The sequence below is a fragment of the Psittacula echo genome, assembly GCF_963264785.1.
Source record: "Psittacula echo genome assembly, chromosome: 1".
Classification (NCBI taxonomy): Eukaryota; Metazoa; Chordata; class Aves; order Psittaciformes; family Psittacidae; genus Psittacula; species Psittacula echo.
The window spans coordinates 98,661,008-98,686,962 of NC_137735.1; the positions used below are offsets into that span (position 1 = coordinate 98,661,008).

The 25,955-nt window shown below is 40.5% G+C and overlaps 1 protein-coding gene across 2 annotated transcripts in view; it reads left to right on the forward strand.

Annotated features, from left to right (window-relative positions):
- Window positions 1-25,955, forward strand: part of ADIPOR2 (adiponectin receptor 2) — a 48,073-nt gene that overhangs the window by 14,798 nt on the left and 7,320 nt on the right. The window contains exons 2-4 of one of the 2 annotated variants that reach the window (XM_080622054.1): window positions 8,184-8,419; window positions 23,523-23,642; window positions 25,387-25,558. In XM_080622054.1, the coding sequence (XP_080478180.1) occupies window positions 8,252-8,419; window positions 23,523-23,642; window positions 25,387-25,558 (460 nt within the window). In that variant the 5' untranslated portion in view covers window positions 8,184-8,251. The remainder of the gene's footprint in view (window positions 1-8,183; window positions 8,420-23,522; window positions 23,643-25,386; window positions 25,559-25,955) is intronic. The other variant, XM_080622055.1, reaches the window with a different exon arrangement.

Here is a 25,955-nt window from a genome sequence, read left to right on the forward strand (position 1 = left end):
TAAAATTTGCACTAGCATAGCTACTGATTAGACTGCAGGCTGCAGCTCTACTAGCAAAAACCTCTGCAGGGAATGCAGTTATACTAGCAAAAAGTGTTATGCCAAGATGTTCAAACAAACACCAGCAAAATGTCTTTGCACATGTCTGGGTTTAGGTCCTGTATGTAGCTAAATCTCTACTTAAAGGGCTTGCATGTAGATGGGTAATAAGTTTTGCTCTTCAAACTTTAGCAGTAACATTGGAGTATCATAAGTAGGCCATGAGTGTTTTGCTGTACCTCATTAGTTACAGTACAGTAGAAAGTAAAAGATAAACTCTACATCAGTGATGTATTCTGATATCAATGTTCTTGGTCTTTTCTGAAAATTTGAGATTATTTCAAACAATATTACCAGGAAAGAAATTTTATCTGAAAGAGTGGCATTAAATGGTAGAGGAGACTAAAGGTTCACTTCAGCTTATTTCTTAACTCTCAATGATTATGTTTTAGAAAACAAATTATTCTCTGGCTATTGAATTAAGGAAGTGAAGATATGTAATTAACAAGTAGCTTCACCTGGTCTTATCTAGAACTTCAGCCATTTGACTAAATCTCTTTCTGACTGACAGAAGTTGGGTGCAGTCTAGTTACAGTAGGTCTGCCTCTCCTGCTTAAGTTTTGGTTAAGAAAGAATCTGAAAAAGATGTTGCACTGCTTTTTGGATCTTAGACTGACATGATGCTGTGGGTGTCAATGTTATTCCTACAGTGTTCTTAGAATACTTTTGCTACAGAAAAATAGCAGATTTTTAGAGCTGTCTGACTTGTGGCAAAACAACATTATGGTTTGTAAGGAGAGGAATATATGCTGTTTTCAACTGAAGAAATGCTGTTGTTGAGCATAAGGAGTAAGTTTTCTTTGTCCTTATTTTTTACATATACAGGAATGCAAACATTTTGTAGACCAAACCTTTCAGCCACAAGATAAAACCATCACTGATGAGCAAGCTCACAGCCTCATGAGTAAAGCTTATCAGCAAAACTAAAGAGCAGATACTTCCAAAAACTGGAAAGAGTGTGATGGTCAGCTTTCTGCAATCAAGCTTCTGAGATCCCAACCGCTGTATTAAAACCAGTAATCTTGGTGAGGTTTTTGGTTTGCTATGCTAGGTCATAATCAGCCAGTCAACAGGTCATAATAAAGGCCATGGTATGTGACAATTAGAGGCTTGAGCCAAGAAATAACTGTCAGTCCTTAATAAGTTAGGAAAATACTGCCCATAAAATACAGAGAGAATCAAAATTTTTAGGTGTGGTCGTGCCCTTTCTGTCATGTTGTCTCTGATAATGAACTGAGCCATGAGAAGTGGGACTGTTTGAAGCTCACCCAAGGAAGAGTGGGGCTGCCCTGTCTTGGTGCCAGCCAGCCGTTGAGTCTGCACAGTGATGACGCCTAAATGAAGAGATGTCCAAGCAAGCCAATAGGAAGCACTGAAGGCAATTGTCTTAATGCCTTCCGACTTTAAGTTTGCAGCCTGAAATGTGTGTATTCCTCTTTGATTTTGAAAGCGGGGTGGTAGCATGGTTTTGTACTGCTGCTTCAGTCCTTGAAGCATTTTCTTTTGTTGTAAGAGATCTCAGTTCAGTTTCTAGGAAGGTTCAAACTTACACTTCCTCAGAGGAGAGTGTCGTACCTGCCAGGGTAGAGGAATGTTTGCTCTCTTCATTGCTGCTGTTGATTTTGGTGCCATTTACATTCTCATGCAATAAGATCCTCTGTGTAGAGTTGTTAAATGGATACAACTTCAGTTTAGTAGTCTAGCTCTGGATTTTAGTGCCTGCTCCAGAGACTTTGGTTTCTTCATCTTTACCCAACAGTTCTGTGAAGTGGATGTCCTTGAGGCAGTAGTTAAAAGGATGTATTATAAGTTTTCACTGAAAGGGAAAGTAACGTCTCAGTTCAGTCTTTCAGTTTTAGACAGTTTGTGATGCAAAGTGTTACTAACAAAAAACAAGTGCATCTTTTTATTGTTGGCAACCATGAAGTAAGTTCGTGAGTTAGTAACATGCCATAGAAATAAAATCATAAATGGGCACAACAATGGAATGTTTCTCATTTGGAGAAACTGAGCCATTTAATGAAGATGAATCAAAAGCAAGCTTTCCAGGTCTGGGCTGTGGATTCTTGTGGAACATGGTGTGAAAAGAACTTGAACTTCTGTTTCTCTTTTTACTGCTTTTGAAACAATTCTCTTGGTTTTGTTTATTGAAGAGTAACACTGCTTTACAGCAGTCATCCAGTCTGTAACAACTGGATGTTGTGCACTGGGGGTGGGCCAACCTCTGACGTGAAGCTTAACCCAGTTACAAAACTGGGGTCCAATTTGCAGTACAAATTGGACAAATGTTGTAACAATGCAATGGGATCCTCTGAAATGGAAGCATTACGTTAATGTAGGCAGGCTGCTGGCTTGTTCCCTTTCTTTGGATCCAAATGCATCAGAATGTGCTTGATTGTTTGCCTCTGCAGCCTGCTGTGAAATAGCTTAGGCTGAAGTGTCCAGTGACAGTTTACAAGTTACAAAGACAGCTTTTTGGCCAGTGACCCTCTGCGGGAGCCTAATCTTTGTTTTGTAGATGTCTCTTTATCTAGGGAAATTACATCTAAGAGAAGAGGTGCTGGATTGCTTCCTCATTGTTCCTTATTGTTAAAGATGACCTCCAAAGAGTTTTTACAGCCCAATTCATACTTTTCCTTTAGGGTACATTGAGAAAGCAAGGTTTTTAGTGATTTTTTTTTCTTTTTTTTTCTCCTTCCCCCTTTCATACATGCCCTTGTTTACTTTGTTTTTGACACTGGTTTTGGAGAATATTTGGAATATTGCTGTGGGTGTTTAACTCTTTAATTGAAAAAGACAGCTCAATTACTGAAGGACTTGGTGTGTGTGAATATAAAAGTCCCTTATTTAAAGTTATACTATTGGATCTTTCAATATTACTGTTAACTTTTTAGCTCGGGCCTTCTAATGCAGGGACAACTCTCACACCTACTTAAAAAATGTAAAACCTACTTAAAATGTATGGATTTCTTATCTCTTCTGCTTTGCACTATGCATAATGAGAAAAGCAGCTAAGCAGCGGGTACCTCATGTAGTTAATAAGTGACCCAGCTAGGCTACATGCATGGGTGATGCGCAACAGCAGTCTTAACTCATGTGACGCAGTGTTTGCTGTCTGACTTCTTCCTCTCTTCCTTACCCAAACTGTATATGCCTGCCTTGTAACAGTGCTGGTGCTTGCCTGATTTCCTTGATAAATGGACCAGCTGTCACACAGGCAGAAAGTCAAAGATGACTGCCTCCCCCAAGCCCCAAAGCATGAAACCCAACACCTTGCCAACAGCTCACTGATGATGAACAAAATTGAGCAGCAGTACTGGTGCTAGGGAGTAAGGGAACCAGATGGGTGATAGGATGATGCCAGTGTCACCTAAGAATAATTTAAGGTTTTGTGTGATGTTACTGAATACTGTTGGTAGGGAGGGACTATCTTTGACAGAACCTGCCTACCAGGAGACAGAACTAGAAATACAATGTGCCAAGAAAGCTATGTTTTTGTTTGACATACTTTATTTCAGTTGAGATAGCCAGAATTAAGTATTTTATAGGCAAAAAGATCCCTTCCATCACCCCATATAAGGCGTGTTCTTACCACAGTCTGGTCATGGATTGCTCATGTTGCACTTTGCCACTTGCACCTCTGCAAGCAGTTCTCGAAATGGAGTTATGCCTGGTTTTGTTACTAATGCCTAGCCTAAACAACTTTGACTTTGGCAAAGTTATTCAAAATAAGTAGTTTACTCTTCAATTAGCTTTGACATTCTGCTGGCATGGACGTAGCTAAGTAGCTAGTGATACGGTTGTAGCTGTGATGATGCATGGACACAAGGCAAGTTTATAGATTGATATAGTATCTCTTACAATAATTTTCAAGCAGTCAAGCCCTTTGTTAAATATTCATGAATATGCTCAGAAATGATGTAGCCTGAAATTATCATGATGACTTTTTGTTCTTTTGATAACTAAGCTTTCTTAGGAGAATGAGCTATCTTATGAAAATTTGTCCGATTTATAGACAATCCTTGTGCTAGTTTAATGGGTGCTTTGAAGAGGATTAGAAAGGAAAGAGCATACAGTGGATGCTGTTGCCTTAGTGATCAGGAAGGTTTCTATCAAAAAGGCTGTTCAGTAAGTGAGACGGGAATGGAAAGGGATACAGTTTTCATTCTTCTTCCAAATACCAGCTACAGATAGAATAAAATACCTCTGAAGGGATCTTTCTTGTGCTGCTTAAAGGAGCAATATTCTGAGAAGAGTTGAATGCTGGAGAGATTGCTTTCCTTAAGGGTAGTGGGAGGTAGTTTGACTGTCCAGGAGTCTGTTTTATCCTAAAAAGGGAATGATAGATCTCTTAAATTTAACCACAAACAGTACCATTAGTGTGGTTTCTTTCTTTTGCTGCCATGTGGCTTAGATAGAAAACTAGCCCTTGTGTCACGTGAATTCTGGGAGGTTAGAAGGGTTGTATCACTTATCCTGGGGAATAACCAGGAAGATCGTACAAGGAATAGTAGCATCATCTTGTAGTGCTTAAGTTTGTGTGACTACTCTTTCCTTGTCATCTTGAGGAGTGAAGCAGTGTCGTAAATATGCTGTAATTGTAGATGCTGACTCTTCTGATGTTGCACAGTTGCGGTGAAGTGCTGAACTAGTACTGCCTTCTGATTCTCTTTTCAGAAACATTACAAATGTCTGTCTAGAGCCTGAAACTGGTACTGACTCTCCTCACTGCGGGGTTGACTTCTGAACTGGGATGGAGTGAGCACCTGGGGGTGATAACCACTTAGGCTATTATAGGTTGTGTGATGGCAACAGCCTGTTAAGTTAACTAATGGAGTGCCACATTTTGTGTTTATAGGCTGTGTTTAGAACTATGATAGCATTAAACTGGGAACTCCTTTCTAAAAGCTGACTTAGCCTTTAGATGGGTTTTGTATTAAAGAAAAAAACAACCCCAAACAAACTGAACTCTATAGAAGCTTTTCCCAGCTGATTTTAAATATGGCAGGAACTTGCTGATTGATCTAGATGCTGACATTATGCTTAGTATATATGCAATCAGTAAGTAGATTTTCAGTTGTACATGCCAGCTTCTTCTTTAAATGAAATCTAGTCTTAATGAAAGCTTTTAGTGTGTTGCATGCTACAAAAAAAGTTAAATGACATATATGTGACATTTATAATCTCAGCAAAACACAAAACAATGTCTTCCAAGACCTCAAGTGTTCTGTAGCTTTCCATTTTCTAGTTTTTGTTTTTGTAAGCTGCGTAGTCTTAGAGACAGAACGCCTGTTTGCTGCATTTCAACCACTGTGACTTCCTGTTCTCTTAGGAGAAGGTCATCCTAGTCATTCAAACCCTACAGTGAACTGTGGAGTCATAGAAACTTTATAATAGGAATTAAAAACCGTCTGTGCCTTTCCTGTTCATAATCTCAGACTGCCGTTTTTTACTTGTGAACAAATAGTTCTGGCAATTAGCAGTTTTCTGTTGGAAGCTCTGTGTTGCAGTCAGGTGTGTGTCTTTGGCTTTTGTGGTACATTCTTACATTTTTTAAAAAGGACTAAAATCCAGTAGTGAGGCTTCTGGACTATGTTTTGGCTTGCTTACCTTTGCATGCTCAGTAAGGGCAGGCATATTTAGGACTAAAAGGATCCTTCATGAAGGACAACATGAAAACATCTTAGTTTTTTGAGCAATTACGCTGTGATTTCAAGAAATGACAACTTCTATTTCTGCGGAGCTGTAGAGTTCAACTACTGTTGAATGCGGATCTCACTCACTGGAGGTGAAATGCATCTTTTATTTTTAACCTTAGTGATTGCTTGGCAGCAAGTATAGTGAAGTGAATCTTCAAGGCCTGATTTTAGTGCCTGTTTCTTGGCACTCTTGTATTAGAACTTTTCACAAGTATCTTGGCTAAATGTGGTTAAGCCTGTTGGTTTTTACATTGGCTCCCGCCGTGTCATAGAGTGATGTAAGGACATGCTCTTAGGCAATATAGCAGGTAATGCAGCACACAATGGCAATTCTATTGCTTAAAGCTGGTAGAAAGAACGTCTAGTAAAACTTGCTGGTTAAATGTCGAATGCAAAATGAGCAATCTGTGAAACTAACTATTGCTGTTTCAACTAACTACCTGTTTGAAACATTGTGTGGAATATCAGATAGGGGTGTAGAACTTGTTTACGAACAGCTACTCTGATTATGTGCATCTTTTTATTTTAGCTGTAACTTCAGATTGATACAATGTAGTGTATTGAAATTAGACTCTTAGAAGTTGCCTTTTAAATTAAACATTCAGCTCCATTTCGAACTGCAGTTCTTATTGCATAGTTTTCTTTCTTCCCCAGATCAGTTTTGCCAAATGGCACTGAGATGATGTCTTTATGCTTCTCACGTAAAAATAGAATTGGCTGCTTGAAATACGGCAAAACCAGTCAAGATTTCAGTTGTTCTATGGCTTTCTAAGTATTTGTTCTTGGTCTCAAAATCTACTTGCTCAACTTCTTCATTTGGCTTCCTGTGTAATGTTGTTAAACCCTGGCTTGATTCTCATGGGGTGGTAGTCCTGTGGCTCTTGTGTTTACCAGGTAAACAGCTGTGGCCATTTTAGTGTTACTTCCCAGATGGAGGTTACTGACCCTGTAGTGGAGTTAGCAGGAAGGTGTGCATACCATCTGCTTGGCTGTCATATTGTAAACTTACCTTCTTGGGTGATTAAAGCAGTGTGCCATACTGAACTTGGACAGCTGAGGTATCATTTGTTCTGCAAAGTCTGTTACCTGCTCATTAGCAGCTCTCTTCTCTGGGGATTGCCAGGCAGCTGAAGGGAAATAATCTTACAAACTGCCGCAGCAAAATTAAGTTTAGCACATTTGTCAGAGCTGAGAATCATCTCACAGTTATATGTAAATGAGATTAGTCCCTGAAAGGAACGTTATTTGTTGGCTTTTTCAAGGCGACATTTTATTACTAGACTGCCAATATCAATCCCCCATCTTATATTTTTAATTTGCTTTCCTACATTATGACAAAGTTCAGCATCTTTCATTGGGCACTAAAATTCCAATCTAATCATGCTCCCTGGCAAGTTAAAACTTGTTAGATGGGTTATCTTAATGTTATGTGTTAGTCACATCCAAGTGCTTAGATGCTACACTAATAAGAAAGACACCAAGTGATCAGTACAAAGCGAATAGGTTCTCATTCAGAGTGATTCTGAAGCCTCAGCTGAATGCTAATTCATTCTGATAATTTCTGGCACTCTGACTGCAGAGTGCTCTGGCTGTTGTGCCTCCCAAGGGCTACCAGTGTCAAACAGGTATCTCTTGGCTGATTAGCGAGGTGACCACCCCGTAGTGGTGTACAAGATGAATAGGTAACCAGTAATACTGTTGGATGAGGGCTCAGGTTAACAGGTAGTAAGGTAATTTTCTGCAAATTTATTTAAACTTTAGAATCTTGAGTTAAATTTAGCCCACCTCCTTAATGTCCTAAGCATAAAATGTAGTTAGTTTTCTGAGTAGAAAGCATAGGTTATGTTTTTTTATCAGATTGCTGTGATGGAATGAATGGTATTTAAATCTGTCTGGTCTAATTCCTTACACAAGTGTACAGACCCATTTCTAGCAGCAATTTTGAACGTGTTCATTTAAGCAACAGAAACATAATCACTGTGTGTACTATTACTCTCATTGCAGTCCGTCTGAAGTTAGTTGCTGCTTGAGCTCTGCTTGCTTGCTATTATCTGAGGAGCTGTACTAGTACTTAGTGTTCTAGTTTTGTTGAAACTTAACCCACATGGTTGAGCTTGGATATGGGCTTCATACCCACAAGAAGCTTATAGAGTGCCTGTTATAAGTAGTTAATTTTTACATAGTATCAGCAGCCAAGTGTTTGCAAGTTTGTAAAAATAAAAATAATTTATAAAAACATCACTGTGCTTTTGTGATTTTACTGTTTTGTGGAGCTCACTTTCTGTTATCTTTCCAAGTTGTGTTTAACTTGTGTTAGCTTATGAAAGTATTAGTGATCACAAAATAGGAATCTACTGTCAGTTATACAGACTGTTTGTCTTTCAGAGCCAGCACATAAACAGCCAAACTGAACCAAGAGGAAAGAGAATATTTGAGAAGGCTCCCAGCGTCTCATGAATGAACTAACGGAACTCGATAATGCTGGTTCTCCAGAGCCAGGTCTACGGCTCAGAAAAGGACACATGTCTGGCACTGCAACAGCAGAGGCAGCCTTTGAAGAGGACACGTCTGAGCAGAGGCTGCTTTTAGTGGAGCCGCCACTGCCTTCTGATCAGGAAAATGTAAGTTATTTGATTATCTGTTTGGCTTGCTAGGAAACATGAGTTTTGATGTAAGTGCTTCAGTGCTTGAAATAAGTTCCAGAAATGTCAACTGTGAGCCTACAAACTCTTTATGCCTGCTAAATAATTGTATTAAAACCAGGAAGATGCCAAATTATTCAGTTGGATGTGTATGAACTTGGTGAAAAGACTGGGTATAAATGTGAGTTTATGCTTTATATTAACTAGCTTTATATTTTTTTATTCCTTCCTCAAAGAAAAGGGACTCACACTGGTTTGTTCTCTGCTGAGACACTGCTCATACCAAGACATTTTTGTTCTGTGACCTTCAATTAATAGTAAGTGAAAGGAGAAGATATATTGACTCTGGCTGAATGTAGTCTGAACCTTGGCTATCATTTTGGAGATTAGGACAGAAACATCTGTTAGCAAACATTCTTGTTGGAAGAATGGCCATTCTGGATTAGACCAAACATCCAAAGTGCATAATATCTTGTCTCGGACAGTAGCCAGTAACACTCATAAGGGTGAGTACAAGGATGGGGAAGTATGTTGTGTTACTTCCCAAGGACACTCTCCCAGCCTGTAGTAATTGGTGGCTCACAGATATTCTGAGCTGGTGGCAGTGCATTTGGATTTTTGGTGCATGAGCCTTTGTAAATTTTAGCAGCCACAACAGTGCCCATGGAAAGGCGTTCCACAGTTTAATTAGGTGTTATATGAGAGTAACGGCCAGGAATTGGACAAAAGTATCTTCTGGTTAGAGAGTTTCAGACCTGTGATTAATGCTTCTCCCAGGATATACACAGATGGTTATCAGCAGAGTAAAGTGGAAGAGGCATTCATCCTAAACTCACTATTAAATTTTATCATGACTTAATGATTTTACTATATCAGCTCAGTTACAGAAACTGTATGGTTTTAGCCAGCAGCAAAAACATGCTGATGCTGCTTAATGTAGCCTTCTATGCGAAAGAATTGGGTTGTTGCTTTAACTGCATTTGCCACAGATTCTGGTCTCGTGCATGGACCACTATCATGGTTCAGCTGACACAACCTGTGTTAGACTGTCTTAACTTGATGAGTTTGAGCCCTATGGAATTCACTTTCAGGTGTCCTTTTAATGGAATCAGAACAGGTATTTGTGGCTAATAAACCAAGCCAGTGCACTCTGTACACTGCCATAACTTCTATAGGACATTCTCAATACCATGATAACAGGAAATACCCAGTATTCCTATTTGCACTGTGTGAAAGGTTGTAAAGTATGTGTATAAGGTGCAAAGTCTTAGCACACAGCAAAATTCGCGAAGGTGTGAGAGAAGCAAAGTTGAGTTGTACTAGCAGATATTTTGAACATATATGTTTATTTGACAATGTGTTTGGGATCATCTTTTTTGAAGGCTACTTTCGTTCTTGTCTCTGACTTTCCTGATTGAATAATGTGAGTTGCTTGTTGCCTGCAAGTGGAATAGCCCAAAGTAAAAGCGCGTAATGGTTTTTCTGTAAATCTCTCTATGCATTGGCTTAGCTAGATAGAAATTATGTGGATCATAGAATCATAGAATAGTTAGGGTTGGAAAGGACCTTAAGATCATCTAGTTCCAACCCCCCTGCCATGGGCAGGGACATCAATGTGTTTAATTTTAGAACTGTGGAAGTAAAATAGTTAAAGTACGCTCATTCTATCTTCTTTTTCAGGCATTCTTGGGATTTGTTAGCCTATTGGGGTGTCTTTGTTTGCTTTCATCCTTTCAATAAAAGTCTGTTTCTTTCATTTTGGCTCACTACAAATATTTAGCTTTCCTGTACTTGTCTTCTCTATTTCCCAGTTTGCTGTATGTTGCCACAGAAATCTTTTTTTTGCCATTTGGGCCTTGCTGTTTTGTCTTGTACTGTATCACTTTCTCTGCCTTATATGACCCTCTGCTTTTTTAACTTTCAGCCTAAACTCCTATTCCTTTCCCCTGTGGTTTCTTATTTTTAACACTGTCATATCTTTAAATTTTTTTTTTCTTCTTAAAAGTTCAGTCCAAAACACTCTGCTGTCAAAAGTACCAAGATTAGCTTGCCAAATGGCCTTTATTAGATGAAATACTGCAGCATTCTAAATAATCTGGAAGAAACACTATGCTATGTATTATCCTTTGTTTTGTATAAGCCTCAGTGCAGCTGTTACTCTAGTGCCAGCTAGAATTCGCTTTTTTCTCTACTGTACATTCTGGCCAAGTGCAACTGCCTGAGTAGACATAAGTTATTATTAAAAAGCATGGTTTTCCTTTGGTTTTGAAGAGGCTCTTGTTTAGATCACAGTTATACAAAGTTATTGTTCTTCTGTGGATGGCAATAGTACTTGGGCATACAAGAACTCGAGTGGTGCCCATTGCATTAGTATTCCAATGGATAAATGGAAACACTTTGAAGCTGATGATAGCAGTTGGGGGATTTCCATGTTGGAGAAGGAAAGTGGGTGAGAGCTATATAGTGTCTTGGTGGTAGAACAACCATGGTCATTTAATATGCTTTCAAATGCTTCTACTTAGGACAAGCTAAACATATTGACTTTCTTGAATATCATAATTTAAATGTATTCTAATAGTTATTATACTTCCCCAAAATTTACTGGGCCTAAGACTTGAGGTATTAGTGTGAAAATGTGTGTATATTTATCCTGTGATGATATGACATTGTTTACTTTTCCTGCTGCTTCCCTATTTGTATCATTGCAGCTCCTTTATATAAAATCTGCTCCAAACTCTCCTATATAAGATTCCTCTCACTTTGCCTACTTGTATATGCATTTTCTCCTCCAGTCATAGAAGGAAGCAGTCTGAGCAATTAAGGGGTACTAGCTGCTTTTGATGAATTATTTTAATAGTCTTTTCTAAGGAGGTGTGTGAAAGCATGTCATTGTATTCAGAATAATTTTCCATCTCCCAGTAGCTTGCACTGTATGTTATCCATTTCTAATTTTGATGGGCCAAAATATTGGTCCTCTCTAGAAATAAAACATCGTAATGGGAAAAAAAAGGAGGTGGCATTAAATCAAATTTAGTCCTAAAAGTGTGGTTTTGTTTTGATTTTGTTTTCCTGAGGGTTTAGTCTCTGGCACCAGTAACCTGTTTGGGTGGTTGCATAGCTGTGATCTAAAAATTACATGAAAGATCCTACTCCCTGTAAATCGTGTTATTCACTGAAAACATGTGGCAAAGGTTTATTAGCTGTATTGAGCATGGTTATCCATAATAATAATAATAAATAATTCTATAATAATTTTATTATTATATATAATAATAAAATAGCTGCGTCCTTCTGCTAGTGCTGTTGATCTGTCAGTTATATAATGACGCTTATGAGAAGATATGGATCATTTAAAATCAATATCCTTTTGCACCTGAACCTTAGTCTGTATTTTGAACCATAACTGTGTTCTTTCTTGGAGTGTGTGTATGTTCTTAGATTATCCCCTCTTCCCATTATCTGTTCCAAAGCATAGCTACACATCTTGCTATCTTGTTTAAACATGCAGTTAGTGTAGCAGCAAATGAGTGGTGTACTTCTGTGCCTTTGAGAAATAGTTTCCATTTATCTGAATGTTTAAGATTTGGTAGTGAGAAAAGAATCAGGCAAGCTGCTTAATTCATCTTGTTCTTCAGCAATTTAAACTTGTTTTTCTTGCTCTAGTTTACATGTGCTGTGCATATGCTGATAAGGCATTTTTTCAGCAGGTGCTTCCCTCCTGTAGCATGCTGGATTGCATTGGTTTGCTTTGGGACGGCATCCTTTCTGCTGTCCTAGAGTTTGTGTTTTAACTGGCTTTAATTCCAGCAGTGATGGTTCCTAAAGAAATCTCTGTTACTGTGGCTTTGTTAAACTTACACAATCAAATGCTTGTTACTTCTTATAACCTGGTGAATAGGCAGCCCTAAAAACTTGTGCTTGACTTTTTCCTTTTATATTTTAACCTGTCAGTGACAGGAGGTAAACAAAAGAACCATTTTATTTGCCTTTCTTCCAATCATCAGGCTTTCGTGTTCCTGAATGATGAGTTACCTTGTGTAGTTGTCCTGTGTAGCACCAAAATGCACCATGAAGTGGAGACCTGTTGCTAAAAAGAGTTTGGTAATCTACAGTAAGTGTTTGGGAGGAGGTGTGCCTAGCTCTCAAGCCATCTGAATAGGCAGAAGAAAATTGGGCAAATACTAATCTGGATTGCTTCTCAGGAAGCATGGGTTTTGACTTCAAGTGGAATTTACTTGACCTCTGACAAATTTCATGATATACCTGCATGTAGCTACAAGAGCATAAATACTGAAGTCACTTGAAGGAGAGAGGTGGAAGGATGTAACATTTTCAGGTACAAAAGAAAATTTCTAGAATAATTGAAGGTGACCAAATAACTCTAGGCTTTTAGCTTGGCTCTTACAACTTACTGAGAGCCTTTTCTGTCACGGAAATGTGTACGTATTATCTGTAGAAAGAGGAATTGGTAATGACAGAAAGGGTGCATGTAGAGTCTTAGCTATTCAAGAGGAGGAAGTGTTGGTACTCTGCTGAGTTTGCTGCCTGCCAGCTGGTTTTGTAACCGTTGCTTGCTGTGCTGCTTGTTGAAAACTAGGAGGGGGAGGGAGTGGTTTTGTTTATAATTCACTGGCACAACAGTTTCTCTGCACAAGGGTTAGATTCCACAATTTTTGCTTTTGTTCTCCTGGAGATCGTATCTGTCTGGTAATGGGCAGCAGTGGGGGATGCGACGCCTTTCACAGTGATATAACATAAAATAGTGCTGTACTTGTGAGTTAACTTGCATCTTTCTTCAACTGTTTTATTTTAGATCATTTGACTCTGTTCTTCTGTTAACTTCAGCAGCACACTTCCAGCCTCTTTCTGTTTAATTTTTTAACAGAGCTTTTTTTTTTTTTTTTTTAATACAAGCCCAGTGTGCTTGTTTTCTTTTACTGCTGTCAGGATCCAACAATGACAGAGGAGCAGAAAATGGCATATGAGAAACTTCTGTAGTAGAAGCCATTTCTGCAGGCTTTCCGCTAAAGTGTACTGAGGAGCACATGTGAGCATTTGAGGTCTTTGGTCCTTGTCAAGTACTGGGCATTGACAGAAAATCAGTAGTTGCTACTGCTTAGAGATTCAGCAAACCCTTTTCATCTGAAGCTATTCAATGAGGCAGCTAGTTCTAATAAGGATAAGAATGTATTAGCAAGGTTGCTGAAGCCAAAAAATGACTTTGTCCCAGGACTGTTTGCTAAATGAGTGTTAAATGTTAGTGCTTGTTTTTAATGAGTGCCAGCAAGCAGTCACCCATGACCAGTTGTATGAAGCTGTTTCCAAATGCTGTATTAAATGGAGTGTAGCTTTTATAAGAAGGTGACCTACAAAGGAAAAATACTAAACTACAGGAACCTTCAAGTACTTAACATTTTGGCCAATAGGCTGAAAGGGCCTTTGGCACAGTGCTAATGAAAGACTCTTTTTGGTCCTGTGACAGCAAAAACAGCTTTGCACACCCTGCTTAGAAGGTGAATGTAGTTAGCCTTTTGGAAGCTGGTGTGTGTCTGTGTTTACAAGTCTGTCAGAATAAGAGAGAATGTAAACTCTAAGTGACAAAGCTGGTATTTTAGAATAACTTAGTGTGTGCAGAAGTTGGGGGATGTCATGGGAAGTTTTAAGGTGCTGTGCTTTTCCAGTTAATTACTTACAATCCAAAGAACATAAGCTGATGAAATACCGAAAAATGCACAATGGGGTTTTAGGAGGAATGGCGTGGCAAGGCACTGCCTATCGCTGCTTTCCTGTTATGAAAGACCAGTTGATAAAAGGTCAGTTGACAGAATAGGCACAGAGGAGTTGCTGAAAAAAAGCAATATGGCTAGCTGGAAAGGATGTTACAGGACTGCGTGTCCTGGTTTAGCAGTAGCAGTCATTTTTTCTACTGGTGCAGTGCTGTGTTTTGACTTTTGACCTGGGAATAATACTGATAAAGCTGATGTTTTCAGTTGTGGGTCAGAATGTTTACCCTGACCAAGGACTTTGTGAGTCTCATGCTCTGCCAGGGAGGAGGAGAAGCCAGGAGGAAGCAGGGACAGGACGCCTGACCCAAACTAGCCAAAGAGGTATTCCATACCACAGCACGTCATGCCCAGGATGTAGAATGGAGAGTTCCCGGAAGGGCTGGATCATGGCAGGGTGGGGGTGAGGTACCGGTTGGTGAGCGGTTGTATTCTCTTCCTTGTTATTTCCTCTATCATTATTACTATTAGTGGTAGCAGTAGTGATTTGTGTTATACCTTAGTTATTAAACTGTTCTTATCTCAACCCGTGGGAGTTGCATTCTTTTGATTCTCCTCCCCGTCCCTCCAGAAGCGGAGGGAAGAAAGGTGGGGGGGGAAGTGGACTGCATGGTTCTGATTTACGGCCTGGGCTTAAACCACGACAGTTCTTTTTGGCGCCCAACGTGGGGCTTGAAGGGCTGAGATAACAACAGATCTGACTGAGGCACAATGCTGATTTATGGGCTCTCAAAGTTGTTCTTTTTGATATCACAGTTTCTGTATGTCGTTGCTTACTTAGAGCCGGTATTTGCTGTGTTAGTGTTTATCAAGTGTGGGCCTTGGGCTAAGGTTCTTGTTTCATTGTACTTTATGGTAATGACTTGTAATACGGGGGGGCTCCGGCAGCAGGGCGGGATGGACGTGGCCGTGGACTTGTACCTGGCCGTCCCGCTGCTCTTCACTGTCCTGGCCCTCGTCCTCGCGTCCGTCTTTGTGAGGCTGCGGGGAGCTGAGTGGGAGCGGCCCCGGGAGCCGGCGGCGGCCGAAGCAGCCCGGGAGAGCGTCCCCGGGGACCAAGCGGCGGCGGGAGCGGGGCCGGAGGCCGGGAAGGAGGCGGCTGCCGAGGAGGGGAAGGAGGCGGCTGCCGAGCAGCGGGAGGAGGCGGCGGAGGAGCCGAGCCCCACGGCCGAGCCCAGCCCCGCGGCGGCCGAGAGCATCCCCCAGCAGCAGCCCACCGAGCTCCGCGAGCCTGAGCCCCAGGAGGATTCAGGAGACCCCGCAGCACTTTCCAGCAAGGCAGAGGAGGAAGATCTGGACTCGGAAAAAGAGAAGCTGGTGGTGAGAAAGCCTTCAAGCACAGCAGCTACACCAGCCCCAGTGACAAGTACAGCAGCATCATTTGAGAGTTCTGAAGGTTTTGAAAGGCCTTTGGGTACCCTTGGAACCTGCCTGCTGATTGTGATGGGGATCACCATGTGGGCACACACACAGAGTGTGTTCTACCCACGACCATTTTGTCTGATCCCGAGAGTTAAGCAGAGTCAGGTTTGGGTCTTGTCTGGGTTTAGACAATACAGGGGGACCGAGAGGTTTTCCCCAAGGCTGGACAGCCATGAGTGTCACGGTGTGTGGGACAGTATGGGCGAGTATCTAATCCACTGGGCCCCTCCAGTGCTTTGGAAGCGTCGGAGATGGAAGGCAGCTGTGTGGAGTCCCCGACGACAAGCTGCAGAGACTGCTGCAGGGGAGGGTGAATTATTTTGAGCCTGATGGGCCCATGGCACTTCAGGCTATCAGGGCAGTGATGCAACATAGAGATGGACTCATGATCGAGGGGTGGACTTTGCAGTGGGCCTCTCCTGCTCTGAAAGACTGTTACAAGGGATGGAGCCCACCATCATGGACCAAATGGACTCAGCAGCTTTATAGGGATTGGTCTGTGCATGAGGATAAGAGTGCACTGAGATGAGAGTGAGGGTATATTGAAAATGTGGGATCTGAGCATGACGTGAATGGTATGGAATAAGGGGTGGATACTGTCCTGGTTTAGCAGTAGCAGTCATTTTTTCTACTGGTGCAGTGCTGTGTTTTGACTTTTGACCTGGGAATAATACTGATAAAGCTGATGTTTTCAGTTGTGGGTCAGAATGTTTACCCTGACCAAGGACTTTGTGAGTCTCATGCTCTGCCAGGGAGGAGGAGAAGCCAGGAGGAAGCAGGGACAGGACGCCTGACCCAAACTAGCCAAAGAGGTATTCCATACCACAGCACGTCATGCCCAGGATGTAGAATGGAGAGTTCCCGGAAGGGCTGGATCATGGCAGGGTGGGGGTGAGGTACCGGTTGGTGAGCGGTTGTATTCTCTTCCTTGTTATTTCCTTTATCATTATTACTATTAGTGGTAGCAGTAGTGATTTGTGTTATACCTTAGTTATTAAACTGTTCTTATCTCAACCCGTGGGAGTTGCATTCTTTTGATTCTCCTCCCCGTCCCTCCAGAAGCGGAGGGAAGAAAGGTGGGGGGGGAAGTGGACTGCATGGTTCTGATTTACGGCCTGGGCTTAAACCACGACACTGCGATAAGAGAAAAAAATAGCATTTTATAATATACTCTTGAAAGTAATCTTGTCCATTATGCTGAATACTTTTGAGTTACTGGATCTGATATGCTCCCTCAAGAAACATTAAATGGCTTGAATGCTGTGTTAAACATGATTAATCATTCATCTGATGAGGTCAAGGTAAACAACAGCAAAACCTCCAAAGTTTAGACTTTGTGACATCAGTTTAACATGGGGGTTAACAGTGGTATTGTAAATGCAGCAACATGTGTTTTATAACTTGTATTTTAGGAGAATTGTATATAAGTAGTAAGCCGTATAATAATATGCCATGACTCAGTGTTAATCAAGACATTTCCATTTTCTGAACTATCCTGCCTGTGTTACAGTGATGTGTCCTTATCAAGGCAGAGTTCTATCAGGACACAGATCAAGAAGAGAGTGAGTGAACATCTATCAGCAGATGAAGGAAGCAACAGGAACATTAGAACAGATTCAGACTGCATCGCGCTTTGGAAGTCCCTGTGATGGTAGCTTAGGAACACTGGTGACATCTTGATGGTGAATTGGCATCACAAACAGTTGAGCTTTGAGACATGGGACTTTAAGTCAGAATCTAATACTACATAGGTATGTGTATCATCAGTTCAGCCCTCAAGTAACAGGGTGATGACTGTCTAAAAAGGAACCCTAACACAGACGAGTTCTGCTCTTTCTGGGGTTGAGGAGACTTGTATTGCAGCTACGAGTGTTACTGGTTAACATGCACTTCTGGTACTGCATCAAATACCAGTTTCACTGCAACTAGTGAAACTTGTCAGATTTCTGGAAGCGTCATCCTGAAAGCTGCTGGAAGTTTTGAGAATGCAGCAGCCTTTGAAGCAATCAATAGTTTAACTTCACTTAGTGCATGCCTAGCTCCATTCCTAGGCTCCTTTCTCATGAACACTACAAAAAGGAGGACTGGAGGTCATTTGGCATCCAGCTGATATATGTCGAAAAGAAACTTGGTCTTGCACATGATCCACAGATAGTATTTTGTATCAATAAAATGAGAGCTGATGCTCCCTTTTTCTTGTTGCACTAGCCTGAGCTCCTTAAGTCCATTATCTCAACCAATTTTATTATGTATTGGGAAGGTTACCTAGCAAAAATGTGAGCGGTTCCTGTCAGATTAGTATTGGATCAGCTGATCAACCCAAGGATCAGAGGGGTGCCAGAAGCAGTGTAAAGCAAGAGAGGGTGAGGAAGAAAAGGACTACTTTTGACAGAGAAAGCTCTTGGGTGGCTTCATTGAAATCTGATTTATGCTTCAGTTTGCACACTCTAATGAACACAGATTGATGACATTTCATAGCAAAATTGCAGTCTCAAGTGTTGAACAAAAGCTTGCATGTCACATATGCAAGTAGTAGGCATGTGCCTACTCTCAGACTTTCTATTCCTCTTTAAACTGACATCAAGAAACTACAGAGCTTAAGAAGTTACGCTTCTACCACTTGAAGTCCAGAGAACACAACTTTTTACAAAACCCTTTACCACTTTTGAGGATCTTTCTTTCACCATTATGACTTGACTTCTCACAGGCATTAATAAATGGTGTGTCTGTCAACAGGTTTGAGAGTGATAGTATAAAAACTGTTAATCTATGTGAGAAGGATACGCTGTAGACAGGAGAAGTATAAGAAGATAAGATGACAAGAGACAAGATAACAGAACAAGATAAGAGAAGTACTACATTTACTAGAGCAGGTTTTACTGCAGCTTTCTCTAACAGTCTTTGGCGATGTGATCAGACTTTTTTTTGGACCACATTCAGGCTACAAATTCTTGTACTAAATGTAAACATTTATTTTTTTTTCTTTTTTAAACTTCTGTGACATTAAAAGGTGAGATTTTAATTTAAAAATAAACTTAATGATGTGCACTGTGCAATTGAGCTCTTGTGTTTCTTGCTCTTGTTCACTCTGGTGCTCCAAGTCTTGGTTTTAGAATTACACCTTTTCTATCGCTACCAAAACACACTCTGAAATTCTTGTTTAGAAGATGATCTGTCCCTGGAAGCATGTTGCTTGGAACTCTGTACAAAGTGGCATAATTAAGTCTGATTTCTACCTCTTTACCTTCTTGTCTATTGCTGTTATCACAAAATAATCAGGAAAGTTCCCAAAATAAAGTGAATATGGATAAAGCAGTAAAACTGTTTTCTTCCAGCTGTTGTAATTTATCCTTCAGGTTTAGTTTATTTTGTGGTATCATTATTCAACTCGGGATGCATTTATACCTTTGTTGTATAATGTCCATCTCACTAGGTATCTGTACTATGTTGGTAGCTTTAAAGCTCTGTGAATTGGCACAGGATAGGATTAAAGGACTGTTTTGCATTTCCATGGAATTAAGTGTCCAGAACTTCTGGAGTGTAAGTATACAGGAGGCCTGATTTCTGATTTGTATGAAAGACTGATTCTGTGCATTGTGACATATGTGCAGCGGAAGCATGACAATTTATGATTGCAACAAGTTTGCTTGTTGCAAGTGAATGGGGGCTTTTATTGAAAGATAATCCAAAAATGCTGAAGAATTCACAGAATTATTTAGTCAAAATTTGAGACTGCTTTTAAAAGAGGTTGAGTAAATTAGATGATGTAAAAGAACATCTGAAACATTAGCAGAGTGAAAATCCTTTTGGCCGATGATCTAGAAAGTACAAAGGCAAAATTATTCTGGAAGCACTGGATTCAGGATATACCATACCTCATTAAAAGTGGGAGTATCAGAGTTTTGTTTTGGGCTGTCATTTCTTGTATGGTCTTAGGCAAGTGAGATTATTTACCCAATGTGTTCTCCATTTTAAAATGTGTTTCTGTGGGCAGGACTTCAAAATAGTTGAAAACAGGCCTAAAGCATATGCTTGCTTATGTTATGTTCTAGAACTACTCTTGAATTTCTGATAAGATCAGCGAAAGAAGAGTGAAATGGGACTCCCAAGATACAAAGCAACTTGTCACAGTGGAAATTGTACAACTGTGTAACTTCTGAACAGGAAGGTGGTATTTTTCCCTTTAGTCATTGTTTGAAGAATTGAAAGTCAGTAGACTACAGATTTCCACATGAAAACCAGCATTGGTGTTGCGTTGCGCTCCAGCTATAGATTTCCAGCTTCCAAGAAGCACAGTTTAGTGTTCTTCCGAAAGGGATGTTTCGGGAATGAGTCGAGAGAGGACAAACGTTCCAGAACCTCATTTTGCCTCCTTAGCAAGAAAAGGACTAAGAAGCTGAGCTTCAGGTTTTTTCCTTGAATGCTAATTTTGCAGCTTAATGGCAGGAAGGAGATAGTAAAATAAATGCCGTTTTCTGGCAGTAATCTGGACTGTGTGTATGATACAAATTCTTTTTATCGCTAAAAGAAGCTTGGTAATGATTTGTTTGTAGGCACATTGCCAAAATGCAAAGATTTTCGGGCTAGTTCATAAATAGCTGTGCTCTTCGAGCTTTGCAGTCTGTTCAAATTTAAACCTTCCCATCATTCTAGAAATGGGAGTATGTGGAGAGGGGGAAATGAACATTTTCTGGCTTTGAGTCACTGGGCAGACTGCAGTGAATACAGGCTTTGATTCTGTAAGAGACCTTTTTTTTTCCTTCAGTCCACGCAGTTTCATAAAGTGAGGATTACTAACTTGTTCACCGCATTCCAGCTGGTCATTCTGTGATGCTGAGAGAAGGAATGCTAGGATAGCTAGAAGACATAGCAGTGCTTCTTGTTTCAAGTACATTGGAACTTAAACACTGGCCTTGCTTTTCTGTAAGGCGTGTTCCTGGAACGAACTTGAGGATTTCTTTGGTTTGTAAGATGCAGACTATCATGAGCATCTTATCCAGACCCCTATGGCAGGAGGCTTGGGCTATGTGATCTTTAAAGGTCCTTTCTAACCCAAACCATTATATATTTCTGTGACCTTTATTTAATTATTTATAATATTGAAAATGAAGAATCTTAGCCAGGCAGATCCATTAGTAGAAAAAGCCAGTAAAATTGACAGTGTGGAAAAATAATGGCAGTGAATGTTTTTGAGTCAGAGTGAAACCAAATTTGTTATTAATATGCTTTCTGGTGCAGCAGGACATTTGCCTATTTTAGAAGGATATTAAACCTATTTACATCTCAGTGTTGTCTGATGCTTTTTTCAATAGAATTGATGGGATAATCTAGGCAGTAAGAGTGCAATTAATACTTATATTGCTGTAAGATCTGGCTAGAGCTGATCAATATTTATATCAGTCATCTGATATAAAACATGAAATCATTTCCCAGGCTTGCTCAGGGTGGGTGTTGATTGTAATGATAAATGGAGGCAAGTAGACACTACGAGGGACAGATTATGTACAAAGATTCATTTAGTCAATTAAGTTGTCCTAGGGTGGACACATGTGAGGTCATGACATGTGAAGGATGTTTACTGTGTGCTAAGTAGCAAAGATCTGCATTCTGGATAAGCAAAATTGGATGTGGTGGGGGATTCTCTTCGAAAGATGAAGCTTTCAGTGGCTACTGCACACCTCAGGTACAAAGCAAGTATTAGCATGTTGTTTTTCTCTCTCAAAACCCCAAACTATTGAAGAATCTAGATAGCTTACTGTAGGCTGGAAGAAGTTTCCTTCTGTTTATCAAAAAATTAAAGCTTTAAGCAGCTCGTTGAGTTAACTTGCTGATGGAAACAGATAATAAGGCCTTACTCTAAAGAGAGAGCCGTAACATTGAACAAATAAACAGCCAGATCTGATCTCTGGCTCAAAGTTCAGGGTACTTACCTGAACATTACTGATAGTATTTAATAGATAAAGTATGTGAGGTTATATACTGAGTTCTCTGGCACCTGGGTCGGAGAAATCCCAGGCACAGCTACAGGTTGGGCAGAGAAGAGATTCAGAGCAGCCCTGCAGAGAAGGACTTGGGGGTGTTGGTCGATGAAAAAATGAACATGAGCCGGCTTCAGTGTGCGCTCGCAGCCCAGAAAGCCAACCGTATCCTGGGCTGCATCAAGAGGAGCGTGACCAGCAGGTCGAAGGAGGTGATCCTGCCCCTCTACTCTGCTCTCGTGAGACCTCACTTGGAGTATTGTGTGCAGTTCTGGTGTCCTCAACATAAAAAGGACATGGAACTGTTGGAACAAGTCCAGAGGAGGGCCATGAGGATGATCAGGGGACTGGAGCACCTCCCGTATGAAGACAGGCTGAGAAAGTTGGGGCTGTTCAGCCTAGAGAAGAGAAGGCTGCATGGAGACCTCATAGCAGCCTTCCAGTATCTGAAGGGGGGCTACAAGGGTCCTGGAGAGAGGGACTATTCATCACGGATTGTAGTGATAGGACACAAGGGGTAACGGGTTCAAACTTAAACAGGGGAAGTTTAGATTGGATATAAGAAGGAAGTTCTTTACTGAGAGGGTGGTGAGGCACTGGAATGGGTTGCCCAGGGAGGCTGTGAATGCTCCATCCTTGGCGGTGTTCAAGTCCAGGCTGGACAGAGCCTTGGGTGACATGGTTTAGTGTGAGGTGTCCCTGCCCATGGCAGGGGGGTTGGATCTGGATGATCTTAAGGTCCTTTCCAACCCTAATTATTCTATGATTCTGTGATTCTCTGGCACTTCAGATGGCATTACTGGTAAATAATCTTGATTTTTAAAGTGTAAACCTTGATATGGGACTTGGAGGGTGAAAAATTGTGACATATAATATGGAGGAGCACAGTCTCTTACAGCTTGCAGGGCTTTCTTGCCTTGGTCACAAGGTGCTGTGTGTAGCAGCTTTCTGCCTCAATCCCAAAGAGTACAAGAGGCTCATTCTCTCTTTTCTAGCTTTCTCAAACTTGTTTACCTTGGAAGCTGAAGGAGTCTCTGATGGGCCATAAGCATTGTAGTAAGCAAACATTTGTGTCTTGTCACACACACCAACCCTGCTACCCCGCTTTTTTTGATAATAATACGTAGATGATGTGGTAACTCAGCATAGGGTAGAAAACTACCAAACCTCATTCCTATAAAGTTATTAGTGATGTGTACCAGCTGAATATCCAGGTTCAGTGGGGTTTTTTGTTTTGGTTTTCGTAATTCTTTTGGTACACCTTGGGGATATGGATATTTCTCTTTATTTGACTTTTGTTTAAAACTGTAATGTCTGTTACTGCTTTTCTTTGATAACTGGCCTTTGTGTAACTGGCCAAAGTTTCATACTAGTTTCTGAAATAACTTAAGTCACGTAAATGTCTGAGGTGTCAGTTAAACACAATAGAGACCTTCAGATTTGAACTAGAAATTCAGATGAAGCATTTATAACTAAGTAAATAAATTCCTTTGCTTGACCTTTATTACCCTAAAATGCCGTACATGTTATAGAGGCATTAAGGCAGACATAGTGACATTGAAATGGAAAATAGGAAGTAATTCTTCCCTAGAGGTAGGTAGGCTGCAAGCCTCAGACTACATATCTGGGCTTTAATGAAGCATAACTTACAGAAGAATACTGCTTTCTTCCAAACATGGTGAAAACGTGTGTGAAATGGATTAGACATGTGAGTTGTTCTCGGATACCTAAGAATGTAATAATTTTTTTGCTGGTTCTCTTGAATTCCTTCCTCAGCACTGAACAGGGGAAAAAAAGACTATTTGCCAACACCTCAAATCATAGTTTTCTATGGAGAACGTCACCTTCCTCAGTTCATCTTTCTTAAAGCTATTTTCTCTATTTTTTCTTTCCCCCCAGTGTTCTGAAGATCACAAACACAATGATGAGTCACCTCAAGAAGATGAAGGGTTTATGGGTATGTCACCTCTTCTACAAGCCCACCATGCTATGGAGAGAATGGAAGAATTTGTGTGTAAGGTAAGGGCATGTGGAAACTGCTGAGGTAATTTCCTTTTTTAGGAAGCTCCAGTGGGCAACAGACTACACCTGCAGCAACTGTGCTCATAATGAGGGAGAGCATGTACACACCACCCCTGATTGGGCATCTCTTGCTATAAGTAGTAACACTACAGCTTCTTGGGATCTCAGTCCGTCATAAATGAATAAACTGCAAGGCAGTAGGGATTACAAATGAGACTCTAAAGCTGATTGTGCAACTGAGGAGCTTCTTGAAACACCTGTGGGTACAAAGCAGAATAAAACCCTTCTGGTTTAAGGCGCTTTCATTCACAAGGTCATTTCTTTTTTTCCAGGTTTCTTCAAACTTGCAAATATTTTGCTTTTCAGCACTATTTGCATCCAGGATAAGCTCTGTCCCTTACAAGCTGTATTAAAACTATATCGAAGCAAATCCATTATAGATTTTGTAATTGCTGATCTTGGCTCAATTTTTGCTGCTTTTCAGATCCATAGGGCTGTGTCTGGCCTTCTTGCTTGGTGAAAGGAGTGCTGCCCCTTTATAACACTGCTGGTGTTATGAACTATTCTTTGATGTGTTTACATGAGTCTTTTCCCTTTCTAGTTGTTGTATAGGGTGGATTGTGTAAAATGAATTCCCTCCTGCTGTTCCTACCTCAATTCAAATTTTTGGTTCCTGAAGTAAACCAGTTATTTTCTTGTTTAATATATTGAATAACCTAGTCTTTAACTAGGTTGGTTATTCTGATTTGGTTTTGTTTTGCTTCCATGAAAGAGTGTAGAGAATTGATTTAAAAACTCTGGGCTCTGGTTGTTGAAACTGAAATAAGAATGTAGCTTTTTAAACTTAGTGTTTCAGGACTCATCAGGCTCGCTCCTGTGTTACTAACCAGCCGACAAATCCAAGGAACACTGCAGAAACAACCCCGGTACATAAAGCAATTCCCTGATACCCCTTTGCTTGGCAGTGCTGCTTCTGAGACCAAACTGAAGACTACACTTATCTCATGTTACTGAAGCAGCTTTAAGAACACCCGTGCGCACTCTTTTCATTTGGAACCAGCTGCAAGAATAATGTGTGCACATATGTTCTCTCTCTCTTTAAAGAAGAAATCTGATGGAAATGAGAGTCATGGATCTGTTGCCTTAACTGATCTGTCACTGTTTGTTTTGGAAGTGTGGGAGCTTCTTTTTTTCCAACCTGGATAAGGGATTTGATACGTCTCACTGGACTCTTGCCACTTCATGCTTTCTGGCCCGTATTAGTGCTGATGGGCAGCCTTTTTGCTAGACTGCACCAAATGCTAACAGATATACAGTCAGATTAGCTTGCGGTTGGGAGAACAGGCTCTTATTTATATCTTGGAGGGAACTAGGCGTAGACTTCTTATTAAATGGAAAGGATGATCTATGAAAATATCAGAATATGGAAATGAATTAAATGTTTTCCCTTCATTAGCAGTAAAAAAAGCTCAATAACTTTCCTGTTCAATGAAATGCTGAAGTATTTATTTCTCTAGTGGTGCAGATGAACTTCATAATGATACTGTTTAAATAGGCAGCTGTGACTTAAGTGTTATATTTATTTCAGGTGTAAAGCCTTTTCCCTAGAAATGTCCCATCCACTCTTTTCTGTTTAATGTACTCATAGACTAACACTTCTACTAATACAGGTTTTCTGGCTTTTGCCATACATCAGTAGAACTCAGTTCCCTGCATTTAACTAAAATCTTCTAATTTCTAGGTATGGGAGGGCCGATGGAGAGTCATTCCCCATGATGTTCTGCCTGACTGGCTAAAGGACAACGACTACCTGTTGCATGGACACAGACCGCCCATGCCTTCCTTCCGGGCTTGTTTCAAGAGTATCTTCAGAATACATACAGAGACTGGTAACATCTGGACACATCTTCTAGGTATTTTCAGATTGTTCTAATGCGAATTGGCTTCATTGCTCTCTTCCTTTGAAAGCAAGATGGAAAGGGTGTTGGGGTAGTCAGCATTATCGTTCCACTAGTAACCTGATAAATTAATAGGTTGATATCCCTCTCAATTTTATCCCACCAGGGTTGGATGGGACTTCCTTAATTATGCATTCAGTACAAAAAAATTTCCTTATAGTTGATAAAATACTAGTAGATACTCTTTTCTCCCAAGTGTGTAAGTGTTAATTGAGATCACATTTCTTGCCACAGGAACACACTTCAGTTGCAGTTTGTGTGCGTGGTTTTCAACTTACAAGGAGCCTTGAAGGAAAAGGGTTTCTTTGAACCATGCTCTCCTCATTTTCAGTTTTGCAACAGGTTATTTCAT